Here is a 15,556-nt window from a genome sequence, read left to right on the forward strand (position 1 = left end):
TTCCCTTCATCCACCAGGCTTGTAATTCTGTCAAAAAACGAGATCAGGTTAGTCTGACACGACTTATTTTTCAGAAATCCATGCTGACTATTGGTGATCACAGTATTCCTTTCTAGGTGCTCACAAACTGTTTGCTTAATGATCTGCTCCAGAATCTTCCCTGGTATTGATGTCAGACTGACTGGGCGGTAATTATTTGGGTCCTCTCTTTTCCCCTTTTTGAAAATAGGGACAACATTTGCCCTCCTCCAGTCTGCCGGGACTTCGCCTGTTCTCCAGGAATTCTCAAAGATGACTGCCAGTGGTTCTGAGATCACATCTGCCACTTCTTTTAATACTCTTGGATGCAGTTCATCTGGCCCTGGAGACTTGAATACATCTAAACTAGCCAAGTATTCTTGTACTATCTCCTTAGTTATTCTGGGCTGTGTTTCCTCTGCTGAATCATTTGCTCCAAATTCTTCAGGTCGGGCATTGTTTTCTTTATCGGAGAAGACTGAGGCAAAGAAGGCATTGAGGAGTTCAGCCCTTTCTGTGTCCCCTGTTTGCATTTCACCATCTTCTCCTCTGAGTGACCCCACTATTTCTTTGTTCTTCCTTTTGCTATGAACATACCCATAAAAGCCTTTTTTGTTGCTTTTAACCTCTCTAGCAAGCCTGAGTTCATTCTGTGCTTTAGCTTTTCTGACTTTGTGTCTACACGTGCTGGCTATTTGTTTGAATTCCTCTTTGGTGGTTTCCCCCCTTTTCCATTTTTTGTACACATCCTTTTTTAATCTTAACTCAGTTAAAAGTTCTTTAGATAGCCACCCTGGCTTCTTTAGGCACCTTCCATGTTTCCGTCTCATTGGTATTGCCTGAAGTTGTGCTTTTACTATCTCCCTCTTAACAAACTCCCAGCCATCATGAACTCCCTTTCCTTTTAGTATTACTGTCCATGGGATCTCACCCAGCACTTCCCTAAGTTTTATGAAGTCGGCTTTCTTAAAGTTAAGAAATTGAGTCCTAGTATGCTTGGCTGCTCCTTTCCGCTGTATAGTAAACTTCAGAAGAGCATGATCACTCGCGCCTAATGATCCTTCCACTTCTACCCCACTAACCAGGTCATCAACATTGGTTAGGACCAGATCTAAAATGGCTGTTCCTCTTGTTGCTTCTCCCACTTTCTGGACAATGAAGTTGTCTGCAAGGACAGTGAGGAATCTGTTTGACCTTTTGCTCTTGGCTGAGTTTGACATCCAGCAAATATCCGGGTAATTGAAGTCCCCCATTACTACTATCTCCCTTCCTTTTGCATGCTTGGCCATCTGTTCCAGGAAGGCATCATCTATGTCCTCCGTTTGGCTTGGGGATCTATAGTAAACTCCCACAATGAGGTCCCTGTTATTCATCTCTCCCTTAATTTTGACCCAAATGCTCTCACTTTGGCTTTGAGGTTCTAAATCTTGGATCTCTTCACAGGTATACACATTCCTGACATATAACGCCACTCCTCCTCCTTTCTTGTCTGGTCTGTTTCTCTGAAATAGATTGTAACCCTCCATTATTACATTCCAGTCGTGGGACTTATCCCACCAGGTTTCAGTGATGCCTATTATGTCATATTTAGTTTGCTGTACCAAGAGCTCAAGCTCATCTTGTTTATTACCCATGCTTTGCGCATTAGTGTACAGACATTGAAGTCCATTAATCATTCCCCCGTGTCTCTTATTTAAGGATTTTTTCCTCCCACCAATAGGTCTGCGTGCTGTTTGCTCCATTTGGTCTATGACATTTGGATGATCATGTTCATCAATTGATAGACTCCTACCTTCAGGAGCACTGTCTTCCTCCCTCACATTAGTCAGTTTAAAGCCCTCCTGATGAGGTTTCTGAGATTTTTGGCAAAAACATTCCTCCCAACCGTTGTGAGGTGCAGCCCATCGCTTGCCAGAAGTCCATCTTCAAGAAACTGCAGTCCGTGATCTAAGAATCCAAACCATTCCTGTTTACACCATTTGCGAAGCCAGCTGTTCACTTCCACTATTTTTCTTTCTCCCTGGGCCACGTCGTTCAACTGGGAGGACAGATGAGATGACAATTTGTGCATTTAATTGCTTCAATTTCCTGCCCAGAGCCTCATAGTCTCTTTTGATCTTCTGGAGGCTATTGCTTGCAGTGTCATTGGTTCCCACATGAACCAAGAGGAAGGGGTATTTGTCAGTGGGTTTTATGATTCCTTGTAGTCGTTCAGTTACATCTTGGATCTTAGCCCCGGGGAGACAGCACACTTCCCGAGACATCTTGTCAGGCCCACAGATCACTGCTTCTGTTCCCCTCAGTAGGGAATCCCCTATCACCACTACACGCCTCCTCTTAGGTTTGGTCGGGGTTCTTCCGTGATCTGTCCATTCCAAGGTCGCCTGCACATTCCCTGAGGACTGACTTTGCTGCTCGTCTTCATATACCTGATCGACTGTAACGAGGGAGAGATCCTCAAATGGAGTCTGCTCTTCGTCTTCCATTCTAGGGGAGAGGACCTCAAAGCGATTGTGTATTTCTAAACAATCAGAGCAAACCCTGGGCCTCCTACTTCTTTGAGTCACGTTTCTCCATATATCTGGCTCCTGTGTTGGTGAACTAGCCTTCTTCTCAGGGGAGTCCCCTGTCTCCTCCTTGGTGGAGACGGTGTGCTCTGTTGCTTACAAGAAGAGCTCCAGCTCTCTAATTCTTTGGAGCATAGCCACACGTTCCTCCAGTTGCTGGACTTTGTCTTTTAAGAGGGCAATCAACATGCAATTGCTGCAGGTAAAGCTGCCTGCAACCTTTGGCAAGATGGCAAACATTGTGCAGGAACCGCAGGCGACTGCAGCTGTTCCCTCACTCTCCATCTTGAGAACGTGTCGTTGGGGCTGGCTACAGTGGTCCTCCATCATAAGAAGCGTGCAGACAGGACAAGTAACTCCCCCCCCCAAAACCCTAGGTCTCCCCCAACAAACGTTTGAGACTAGCTCCCCTAAATCTAAAGATAGATCAAATTGCGCGCACTGCCAAGCGCACGCCGCTGCCCTACAAGCTCTGATAAGCTCCTCCCACAGCTAATCACCTACCTCAACAGAAACCCTGCCCCCTCTGACCTTTGCACAGGGAGAACAGCTAATCAACCACAAGAAACACAGACAGGAGAAAACCCTTTTTGCTCCTTCTTCAGCCGCTGCCCTACAAGCTCTGATAAGCTCCTCCCACAGCTAATCACCTACCTCAACAGAAACCCTGCCCCCTCTGACCTTTGCACAGGGAGAACAGCTAATCAGCCACAAGAAACACACACAGGAGAAAACCCTTTTTGCTCCTTCTTCAGCTGCTGCCCTACAAGCTACATTAACCTTCCCTACATTAACCTTCCTCTTTCCAAATCACATCACCTTTTCAGTCAGTGGCCTCAACTGTGGCAGCAAAGAAGGGGAAGAGCCAACCAGACTCTCACATTCCACACCCTCCAACAAGTCCAGGCCTAAAGCCAGGATTTGCATCTTCTGGGTCATGTGACCCGCAAGAAAGCACAGAGCTCAAAAAATGGGGTGTCCTGATTTAATTGGGGACTTGAGGGGTATGACGTTCCCATCCACCACTGAGGCAACTGATAGGTAAAGGTAAAGGTAAAGAACCTCTGGACAATTAAGTCCAGTCAAAGGCAACTATGGGGTTGCGGCACGCATCTCGCTTTCAGGCCAAGGGAGCCAGCGTTTGTCCAGACAGCTTTTCAGGTCATGTGGCCAGCATGACTATACCATTTATGGCACAATGAAACACTGTGACAGAAACCAGGGTGCACGGAAATGCCGTTTACCTTCCCACCTATTTATCTACTTGCACTGGCGTGCTTTTGAACTGCTAGGTTGGCAGAAGCTGTGACAGAGCAATGGAAGCTCACCCCATCATGGGGATTCAAACCGCTGGCCTTCTGATCGGCAAGCTCAAGAGGCTCAGTGGTTTCGACCATAGCGTCACTCTTGTCCCTGAGGCAACTGATATGCACAAGGCAAAGGGTAGGGCCAGGACAGGGACCCCTCTTACATTAATGGGCCTCCCCATAGCTGCAGCAATGGGAACCCAAGAACGCCTGGGAGCTGCCATTTTAATTTCCCACAATACCACAGAGTGCCTAATGTAGTGTCATGCCTTGTAGGTAATTGAAGCTCACAAGCCTAGCTGCACGATGTTGAGAACCTAAGGTAAGTATAAGCCCTGGTGGGTCCTTTGGGGGTCCCCAGCAGCTGCCCTAGGATGCCAGGGGCTGGTACCAGACCAGGGCCAGATCTTCTTGTGCAGACTTGACTCTATACTTCCCTCCCTGCTAAAAAAAAATCTGAACATACAAACAAAGGAAAGGCACTGCTTCATTGGATTGCTCCACACACCCCTCCTAGGCAGCTGCTTGCTAAGATTGAACAGCTCTGCTGGTGAGTGCATTGGAAGCACACGTTTTTTTCATGCAATCATCTGGCTCCTGTTTGCTTGATAGCTTAAAAGGCAATACTTACTCATCCAGAATTAATGGTTCCCCTGTGAAGTTATTTATTCCAGATGGGCCATAGTTCCACACATGTTCCTCTGCTGCAATGTAATAGTGCCTTGCTATGGTGCTCTTCTTGGGAGAGGGGATATGGCTATTACAGTTTTTCACCTCAAAAATGGCCTGCATGCCGCCTGAAGAAAAGAAAGACAGAACACATGGCGTTAGGATACTTCAAATTCTGGGAATCTCTGCAAACAGATTGAAGACTCTTTAAAGTTAAAGGTCTACTTCAATAAGCCCCAGGTCCATATCTCCCCATGAAGCACTGTAAAAGCTATGAGCATTCACTTGCTTGTGTTGATCAGCAAAAATCTGCAGCAGCTTTCTACAACCTGGTGGTCTCCAGATTTTTTTGACTACAACTCCCAACATCCCCAGGAAGCAGCTCTGCTGGCTTAGACTGATGGGAGACGTAATCAAAAACATCTGGGAGCCACAAGATTGAAGGCTGTCTTTCATGATTTATCAGAACCTTATAAATTTATTCACTATATCTGAGCAGCTCAGTTAAGCAAATTTGGTAGAGAGAGTGAAATGAATTGCTCCCTAGTGCAGACTTGTTTTTTCCTGTTCAATTTCCCCTGAAAGCAATGAAATATCATCAAGGCCCATCACTCTCAAGGGGACTTCCTATATTGAATTCAAAGCATGCAGCGACAAAGAGCCCCATTTGTGGAGCTTCACCTGCCAGCTGTTCCAGGCTCTGGGCAGCTGTATTGCCTGTTTTCTTCCAGAAAACAGAAACACCTTTTACAGGAACAGAGGCAGCAACCTTGTAAAGGATTCTGTGGAGCTGTGGATTCTGTAGACCCCTGATCCGACCTAGGTCATGGTCTGCCCAGATCTGATTGTTTGCAATTTGAGTTTGATGAATTCCTTCCCGATCCCCAACCAAACCCACTGCTGGCATGTGGGCCCCAGTCGGTTAGCCAGTGGTGAAGCTGGCCTGTTGGACAAAAAAGGAAGCCACCCCAGATTTACAGGTATGGGGAAACTTTGGGCTTCCAGATGTTGCTGAACTACAATGCAGACCAGCTCTAGCAAGCATGGCTAATGCCCAGGGATAATGGGAGCTTGTAGTTCAGCAACATCTGGAAGGCCAGAGGTTCTCCAACCCTGATCTAAAGTCTCTGTCCTTTTGCCTGTCTCAATCTTATTACTTTCTTAAGGAGTGAACCCTGTGCTGTGAACTCTAGGCTTCAAGAGAACACACCTTTCGGAACCTTGAAAATATTTATAATTCTTTGGTATGCAAAAAGAAACCCAGAGAACGCGCCCTTGGTTTGTACCTTCTATGTGATCATTGACTTGACAGCTAAGCAGCCACTGCCCATCGTTCTTTGGCACCATGAGAGCATCCACAAAGGTAGCCGGGAAGAGGCTGACCGTGTCAATTCGATGGTTCCTTTCGGTCAAGACTTGCCCATGGAAATAGGCTGAATGGATATCGGCTTCATTACCCATTCCAAAAAGATACCACTTCACATTTTCTTCCGCACACATTGTGACATTGGGAAGATACCCATACATATATCCATTGATTGCTTTAAAAGAAAAAAGTTAAAAGATTATTTCAAACTACCATGATGCCCCCCAAAAAACAGAGTACATTCAAATTAATATGTTAGCGATATCTATTTATGGATTGCAGCAGCACAAATTGAATTGAACCAGCAAAAGTTAATTAACCATAGTCCTTTTTAAAAAGCCAGGTCTTCAATAACTGCCTGAATAAACATGGTGATGGGGACCTCACTTAGCAAGGCCCTACCCCTGGTTGACACCATCCTCACCTCCTGAGACTGATGGTTTTGGAACAAATAGGCCATTCCAAAAGTATCCAGGTCTCAAACCATTCATGGCTTTAAAGGTTAACACCAGCATATTGGATTGAGCCCAAAAAAACCTATCGCCATCAATCATGATGAGGTGGAATCAGCAAACTTCTACCTCTGAAACAGGCTTTCTTTTTGCAGAACCCACTTTAGATCTAGAACACTGATGCCGTAGATCTCACTTAATTGATTATTATACCTAATATCTTGACCCCAGGCATGACATCAGAAGTTGGTATTGTTGCACACCTGCCAATAGCTCAGAGGGCCCATCACCAATCTGCCCTTGCTGGTCTGGGTTTGCTAGTGGAAACTTGCAAGAGACCCATTGAATTTTGATGCGCACTCTTTATCTTGTACTTGTTTTTAGAATCTTCAGAGTGACTAACTTGGGGCTTTTAAGCAGTCTGCAATTCAGCTACTGATCAGCTACTTAGCTTCGAAACAGGTGCTATATATATATATTTTTAAAAAAACGTACAATCTAGAGTAACGCATACACCATATAGATATTTGTGTGGAGCAATATAAAAACGATTCACTATGGCAGAAACATCTATGTTCAGGGAGAGTACCGTATATCTCTTGACTGCCTGCTGCTGTGGATAACTTTCAATATCTTGCCTAAGTTGTGAATATCTATGGAACTTACTTGTAACGTTATACGCACATATACATGTTGCAAAGAAGGTTCTTAAAAGAATGAAACAATTTGTTCTGAAAGGTAATCTTACAGTGCATTTTATTGCTCTCTTGGAAGTCCTCATTCCTGTCAACTTTGTCAGGTTCAGAGCAGTATTTCTTGATATTATCATTTAAGTACCAGCTGAAATTTTCGTCTACCACAGCAAACATCAGGATGAATTCTCGGTCGACATCCTTATCTTTTCCACCCTGCAGTGTACCTAAGGAAAACAAAGGACACATTTTGCACATTTACCTGCTGAAATTATGTCTCCCAGCTATTTGTTACCAGAAAAATGCCCACCAGTGGTGTATGATGGAGAGGCCAACCCATTTTCTGCTACAGTGTCTGAAAATGCTGCTCTTTTGTTTTTCTCCATGTGCATGAATAGTGGGCATTCACTCAGGTGGGAAAATGCCAAGAGAGACATTTGAGGTTATTTATCTGAAATACTTTATAGCACACCCTTCAATGTGAAATAAAAATGTTCAAGGCGGCTAACACACACACACACACACACACACACACACACACACACAACCATGTTAAAGATCATGGCTAAAACAGCAACACACCTTAAATGGATCAGTAACATCAAACAAATCTAAAATCACAGAACTAGAACTTGAGGCCATCAAATGAACTGGAATGGTGGTGGAACTAGATGGGCTTTTCTGATCAAATAAGGCTCTTTTCCAGTTCTGAGATGCAGCCTTCTGTTGTTGGATGTGATGTTGCTATTTTAAAAGGAATTTCCCCCGGTGGTCACCCACTCTCTTTATCTAAAGGTCTCCAAAGACAATCTCAACATTTGGGCAAGTTCACATGGGAGTGATGATCCTTTAGATTCCCAGATCCTAAGCTTGAAAGGTCTTGAAAGGATTAAACCAAAACCTTTGAACTGTGATCAGAAACAGACCAGCAGACAGTACAGAGCAGACCAACAGTCAGCTGTTTAAGAACTGGTGGGATGTGTTTTAGTGTTGTCATATTTTGGAGAGCAAAAAAGGACACTATGACGACCATTCAAAGCAAATAAATGCAACGTGTCCCAAATTTTATTGCTGAAAAAGAGGACACATGGCAACCCTAATGCGTTTGCTGGTCAACTATCTAGGAGTGTTGTTGTTGTTATTTTTTTAACCAATTAAAGTTTCCTAATAGTTCAAATAATCTCTAAAGGCAACTCCTCATGCAGTGCATAGCAGCTGAGTCATCTGGAGGTTCCTACAGTATGAATAACAGTTGTCAGTCTATTGCTATCCAGGACAGTTATGTTGGGCGCAACAGCTGATGAAATGTTTAGAAACCACACACAACAGATATGGAAGAACTATCAGAGAATGGAAGATGACAAACACACACACACACACACACACACACACACACACACACACACACACTGCAATTGTGAGAAAGAGGCTTGTGTAAGATGTTTGTGTGTTTGAAGAACCATAAGAAGAAGCAGTTTTTGTACAGAGAGAAAGAGAGGCAGGAAGAAACAGAATTGGTTGATGGCTATAGAAACATCAGAGGATGCAGGGTGACTCAGTCTGTAGATCTAATGTGAAGCAGTGGTTTCCGCTTGGCAGGAACACACATCCTGTTTGCTTCCGCCTACTCTCTGCTTGTATATTCATAAATAAAGTCATGACCTTCCAGTGCTCTCTCCTTCAAAGGAAACCCAAACCTGTGTTGTATTTGCTCCTTGAAACTACTCACCTCTCAGAGAAATGAGGAGCACATGTGACTCGCACAGATAAACTTCAGCTAAAATCTCAGGAACACAACTCATGAACTGCAAACAGATAAGATTCTCTGACTCTCATTTCTTGGGGGGGGGGGACAGCACTCGGTCGTTTCCCATATTTCCCTTACCTTTCTTGCAAATGAGCAGAGGTCCAACAAGCCCAGAAGCAACATCCTTTGGGGCATCTATATGTGAGTGATAAATTCTGGTCACACAGTTATTATCTCCTGCTGCTGGACCATGATCTTCAGTCACCTCCCATCTATACACATACTGTTCTCCTGGTTGCACGGCATCATCTTTCTTTTGCAAACCTGAGGTGTTGTCAGGATAAAGTGCACCTAGGAAATGCAACAAATAGTGAACGTGGTATTATATATCATAGTACTGGTACAAGTGCCTCTGGTTCAAGGCAGCTGTCTACCAGCTCCATCGGGTAAGCCGGCTGAGACCCTACCTGCCCGCAGACTGTCTCGCTGAAACACTGGTCCTGAAAGACCTACATTGGCTCCCAGTACGTTTCCGAGCACAATTAAAAGTGTTGGTGCAGACCTTTAAAGCCACTTCACTAACATATGCAGTTTGAGTCCACTTGCCCCTAATATGGTGCTGACCTTTAAAGCCCTAAACGGCCTCGGTCCAGTATACCCGAAGGAGCGTCTCCACCCCCATCATTCTGCCCGGACGCTGAGGTCCAGCGCTGAGGGCCTTCTGGAGGTTCCCTCATTGCGAGAAGCAAAGCTACAGGGAACCAGGCAGAGGGCCTTCTCGGTAGTGGCCCCCGCCCTGTGGAATGCCCTTCCAGCAGATGTCAAAGCGATAAACAACTACCTGACATTCAGAAGACATCTTAAGGCAGCCCTGTTCAGGGAAGTTTTTAACGTGTGATTTTACTGTATTTTTGGTTTCTATGGAAGCCGCCCAGGGGAGGCCAAGCCGGATGGGCGGGGTATAAATAATAAATTATTATTATTATTATTATTATTATTATTATTATTATTATTATTATTATATATGCCTGTTTGCATACATTTCTTGGTTGCAGAATTGTATTGCAAAATAATAATAATATAATAAGAATTTATTATTTATACCCCGCCCATCTGGCTGGGTTTCTCTAGCCACTCTGGGCAGCTTCCAGCAGAATATTAAAAACATGATAAAACATCAAACATTAAAAACTTCCCTAAACAGGGCTGCCTTCAGATGTCTTCTAAAAGTCAGATAGTTGGGAGGGTGTTCCACAGAGTGGGCACCACTACTGAGAAGGCCTGGTTCCCTGTAACCTCACTTCTCGCAGTGAGGGAACCGACAGAAGGCCCTCGGAGCTGGACCTCAGTGTCAGGGCTGAATGATGGGGATGGAGACGCTCCTTCAGGTACGCTGGGCCAAGGCCATTTAGGGCTTTCAAGGTCAGCATAAACACTTTGAATTGTGCTCAGAAATGTACTGGGAGCAGAGAAGCATGAATTTTGAAGGACAGCTGCCCCTCAGTTCACATACAGAGTTGTAGCCAATTAAGTTCAACCAGTTGCAAGTTTTGGACCTAAGGTAGTTATGTCCATTAATTTTGGTGGGTCTCCTCTGAGTATGACTATCACTGGGCACAATCCATTAGCTAGGGGAAATGCAGTTTAGGACTCATTCACATTTCCTTTTGTGCCATGTTTTTAGTCACAGGTTCAGATTTGACACAACTACTCTATTCCGAACTTAAAAATGGAAAGCGTAATGCTGGTGGTCAACAAAAAGGGATTAAAGACTGTCTCAAGGCAAATCTTTAAAAATGTAGTTTAAACACTGACAACTGGGAAACACTGGCCTGCGAGCGCTCCAGTTGGAGAATAGCCTTCACCAAAGGTGTCATGGACTTTGAAAACACTTGAACTCAGGACGCAAGGGAGAAACGTGCTAAGAGGAAGGCATGCTTGGCAAATCCACACCTTGATCAACTCCCGCCAGGAAACGAATGTCCTCACTGTGGAAGGACGTGTGGATCCAGAATTGGTTTCCACAGTCACTTATGGACTCATTGTTAAAACTGTGTTTATGGAAGACAATCTTACTCGGCTACGAGTGATCGCCAAAGAAGAAGACAGATTTGAGTGGTGGGGTTTTTTTTGTCCCATCACTTTCCCTGGGAAAACAAACATTTTACTGATGAATCGGAACAAACAGCAATTGGGTTTTCTGCAGATTGGCATTCTCTCTGATCCAGGGGTATAATCTGGGTTTCCCTGGGGAAAGCTCTGGAAGAAAAAAAAACTGCTCAGACACAGACTTGGGAAACTCAGAACTTTGCCTAGAAAGCACACAGCAAAGTTAAGTGTGGCTGAGCAGGTTGGGATTAAAATGTGAAGCAAATGAATTTCTCCTGCTTCTCAAAATTGAAGGTGTTGGGGGGGGGGAGAGCAGATTTCCTAGTTGCAGAAAAAGGTAACGGACCCCTGGACAGCTAAGTCCAGTCAAAGACAACTATGGGGTTGCGGCGTTCTTCTCACTTTCAGGCCGAGGCTTTTGTCCACAGACAGCTTTCCGGGTCATGTGGCCAGCATGACTAAACCACTACTGGAGCACAGAGGACTGTGATGGAAACCAGAGCAAACAGAAACACCGTTTACCTTCGTGCCACAGCAGTATCTATTTATCTACTTGCATTGGCATGCTTTCAAACTGCTGGGTTGGCAGGAGCTGGGACAGAGCAACGGGAGCTCACCCCGTTGCGGGGATTTGAACCGCTGACCTCATCGGCAAGCCCAAGAGTCTCAACGGTTTAGACCACAACGCCATCCACATCCTATCCTACACCCATAGGGTTGTATGTCTGTGGGGAGTCAAGTCAGACATTAATATCAGCACAAAAATGTCAGAGGTGCAGCTGCCCCCTCAGTCTTGCCAACTATACTAGATCCATCCAGTTGATTTACACAGTCAGTTGGCTACCCTGACTGTAATTCAAGGTGTTCCTCACAGCACTGGGTGGGCGTCTACAGGCATAATGATGCAATTCTGTTGCAAAACAGGAAAGGTATGGAATCAGTTGGACACGAATGGAAGTTTACCTTCATTTTCTTTTGTGTATTTGACACCATGGGGGTGGAGTGTGTAGGCCCTTGTCGCAAAATTCTTTACATGGATGATGAGTGTGTCTCCAACTTCTGCTTTAAGAATGGGACCCAGGAAGCCCAGCCAAGGTGGTTTTGCAATAATATGGCTGTATGAGTTGTCTGTGAACTGCATGTACACAGCTTTTTTGTATGTGCTTCCTATCCGGTCTGGGCCTTGTTGGAGAAAGACAGCAGCTTGCCTAAAGGATCAACACACAATCATGTCAGCGTAAGTCCTTTAAAAAAATACTGGGTACACTGGGATAGCTCAGTCAGTAGAACATGAGACTCTTAATCTCAGGGTTGTGGGGTTTTGCCCCACATTGGGCGAAAGATCCCTGCATTGCAGGGGGTCATCCCCTCCACCTCTACATTTCTGTGGTCCTATGATTACTGCTTCTGCACAGCATTCGTTTTGTCTCAAATGAACTATTATTATCATTCCTTCTATTTCCGAAGTTCGGAGGCAAGTGCCATTGCTTACATAGACAAAATGGCGTCATCCATGCACAAGAGGGAGATGTCATCTGGCTTGAGTAAATCCCAAAATTTACAGAGGTACAAGATGTTAAAAACAGCCAATGATATCAATAAATAATGATAATTAGAGCACCAGTCCTGGCCTGACTGCACTGGCTGCCAATTGGTTTCCAATTCAACGTGATGATTTTGACCTATAAAGCCTTAAATGGCTCAGGACCGCAATATCTCAAGGACCGCCTCTCCTCATATGAACTGACATGGACCCTGTGATCATCATCCGAGGCCCTTCTTCATGTGCCTCCTCCTCAAGAGGTCCAGAAGACAGCAACATGAGAATGGGCTTTTTTCAGCAGGGTGCAGCAACAGAGGAGACCCACTGAAATGTCATCACACATTTGGCAAACTCCCCATCCAAGCTTCCCCACCTAGGACTGGTTGCCAATGTGCAACGGGTAGTTTCTCCTTATTGGGTTTTTCTCTGCAAGGAGGAGATTTCCAAAGGAGACCAGTGTTGCTGCAAAGGCTCAGGCTATGAGCCTGTTTACAGGAAGCTCTGTGAGTCACAAATTAAATCAGATGTGCATGTCATGTCCTTGGACTGTCCAAATAATTCATATTTAATTGGAAGGTCTCCTTCTCTTCCTCTGCAAAGATAATAGCTTTCATTAAAACTCCACCTCATAGCTAAGATTCCTGAGGGCTAAAGGGTTTAAGTAGAGGTTAAAAGTGAAACGTCAAGCGTCATAGGCCAAAAGCAACCCCACAGTGCAACTTCGCTGTTCTCAGTGAATTTACACCAAGAAAGAAATTGGACCCGATGCCTCTGTGCTTTGTCAGAGAGCTAATAGAGTTGCCGACACACCACGGCAGTGAAGGTCTGTTGTATGTCTCTTGTTGGTGTCGCCCAGCCTTTTCCCTTTGCCTTGCTCTTCAGAAATACTCTGTGTGTCTGGTTATTGCTAGCCCCTGAGAGGCACTGTGTTTCTCAGTCCTTTGAATTTCTTTCCTCATTCTTGCCTAGCTGCTTTCAACAAAGACAAGGAGACTGGTGTTGGTAAGATGCCTAGATTAAGCAAAGGGAGGGGCAAAGGCCAGGATCAGCTTTGTTGATTTTGAGTGCTCATTGTGTCATGTCATTGTCCTCAAACGCCTCTTTTGCTTCTCACATGAGAGCCCTTGAGGAAGGATTAACAGATTTTTCTCTTTGACCATCTTTTGCTTTTGCTTCCTGTTTCAACACTTCTCCAGCAGAGATTGTCATCTCTGCATTTCCACATCCGTCTGGAACACAGAACCCGTGGCCACAACCTCATTTGCGTGGCGAGTTCCCGCCCCCACCAGGATAAATAAAGACACAGGACACCATAATGTAAGCTTAATTGGGCGAATTAGGCCACAACTTTATTGAATTCAGGAATGAGAGGCATTGGCATAGGCATTGGTCCTAATGACTATCCGGCTCCAGCCCATTTGCTGGAGACACGGGGAAGGGTTAACCTTATATCGGGGGAGACTCCCGCGAGGCACGTCGACTAGGAGCTCCCCCGGGTCACCGCTCTGGGGCGTGCCTTAGGCCCACACCTCCATAGGCTTCGGACAGGGCCACGCCCCCCGGGGTCCTTTAACGGACCACCCTTCGCTCGCTGGGGGGAGGTGATGGCGTTCCTCCCCCCACACACACATCGTCTTAACCCCTTCTTACCAATGCCTACCGCCACACGAGCAAACGCTCGCCGCCAATACTCTCATGCCTGAAACCAATCCCTTATTCCCATAGCTATATCCTCCAGCCAAATATCATTTCCTGCATCAGACAGATGCACGCCATCAAACCGGTAGAGGGCCTCACAGTTGAAACTTCCTGTTTCACCACTTCTCCAGCATAGATTGTCATCTCTGCATTTCCACATCCGTCTGGAACACAGAACCCGTGGCCACAACCTCACTTCTTATCAAACCACTCCTCTCTCCTCAGAATGTCTGTTTGTTTATAATTGGTTTATTTTAAACCACAAGAACCACTGCACACAATGGGGCATGCATCTGAGTAGACATGAATAGGATTGCACTGTCAAAATAACTCTAAATTAATTTAGATATATAGACTGTCTCACCACAACATTTTGGGGTGCCTCCAGAGCACCAGTATTTTGTGGGAGGGAATCAAAACTCAGAGGGAAACTTTAGATTCATGCAGTGACAGCAGCTTAAAAGGATCTGTCAGCTTTAAGAAAATATTTGGACCGTTTATGATTTGGAAAGTGACAGTGAAATGCATTGAAAAGTGTGAGGTGGAGGTAGGGCTGTCTTAAGCTTATGCAGTGCTGGGGTGCAAAGATCCGCCCAGCACCCCCCCCCCAGGTTGCCCAGTCCCAGGCACGCAGGAGGGCGGAGCCAGCAGGTCGCCTCAGCGCCTCACTGTCTCGGTCACTCCCAAACTCACAGCTCAGAACAGCCCACAACAGAAGAGCCCGCCGTGGCACTGCAACCGACAGGTGGGCTCTTCCCCGGACTCAACTCTCAGGCCCCAGACTCTCGGCCTGGCGCCCCTGAGAGCCTGGCACCCAGGTGCCCCGCGCCCCTAGTGCCTATGGGTAAGGTGGCCCTGGGTGGAGGAATTGCCCACATGAACACATATAAACATATCACAAGCAAATCAGGATGGATGCAGGAGGTTCAGTGTTGTATAACCACCGCACAAACAAATCAGAACAAGCGCTCAATAGACACAGGACATTAGCTAAACTCCTCATAAGCCAAGTAAATTAAGCTGAACGCTCAGGCTGGTTGGAGGAGAACATAAGATGACACTGCTGAATCATCTAGTCCAACATCCTGTTCTCACAGTAGCCATCCAGACGCCTGTGGGAAGCCTACAAGCAGTAACTGAGCACAAAGAGCACTCTCCCCTCCTGTGGTATTCAGAAATATTACTGCCTCTGAATGGAGGCAGAGCATAGACATCATGGCTAGTGGCCTTCGACATCCCTCTTCTCCATGAATTTGTCTATTCCTCTTTTAAAGCCACCTAGGTTAGTGGCCATCGCTGCATTCCTGTAGGAACTGCATGAGCCACTTTTCCTTTCCATACAAATCAACTTTTTTTTTTAAGTAGTCCTTAAGCAGCCAGTATACTTC

At 45.6% G+C, this 15,556-nt stretch overlaps 1 protein-coding gene across 4 annotated transcripts in view; it reads right to left on the bottom strand.

Annotated features, from left to right (window-relative positions):
* The window catches only part of CP (ceruloplasmin), a 37,251-nt gene that overhangs the window by 20,048 nt on the left and 1,647 nt on the right, over nucleotides 1-15,556 (bottom strand). For 3 of the 4 annotated variants that reach the window (XM_079977689.1, XM_079977688.1, XM_079977690.1), the window contains exons 2-6: nucleotides 11,891-12,135; nucleotides 8,957-9,169; nucleotides 7,128-7,298; nucleotides 5,848-6,102; nucleotides 4,524-4,689 (exon numbers count right to left, since the gene is read on the bottom strand). In XM_079977689.1, the coding sequence (XP_079833815.1) occupies nucleotides 4,524-4,689; nucleotides 5,848-6,102; nucleotides 7,128-7,298; nucleotides 8,957-9,169; nucleotides 11,891-12,135 (1,050 nt within the window). The remainder of the gene's footprint in view (nucleotides 1-4,523; nucleotides 4,690-5,847; nucleotides 6,103-7,127; nucleotides 7,299-8,956; nucleotides 9,170-11,890; nucleotides 12,136-15,556) is intronic. The other variant, XM_079977691.1, reaches the window with a different exon arrangement.

The sequence above is a fragment of the Podarcis cretensis genome (genome assembly GCF_951804945.1).
Source record: "Podarcis cretensis genome assembly, chromosome: 5".
In the NCBI taxonomy this organism is placed as follows: Eukaryota; Metazoa; Chordata; class Lepidosauria; order Squamata; family Lacertidae; genus Podarcis; species Podarcis cretensis.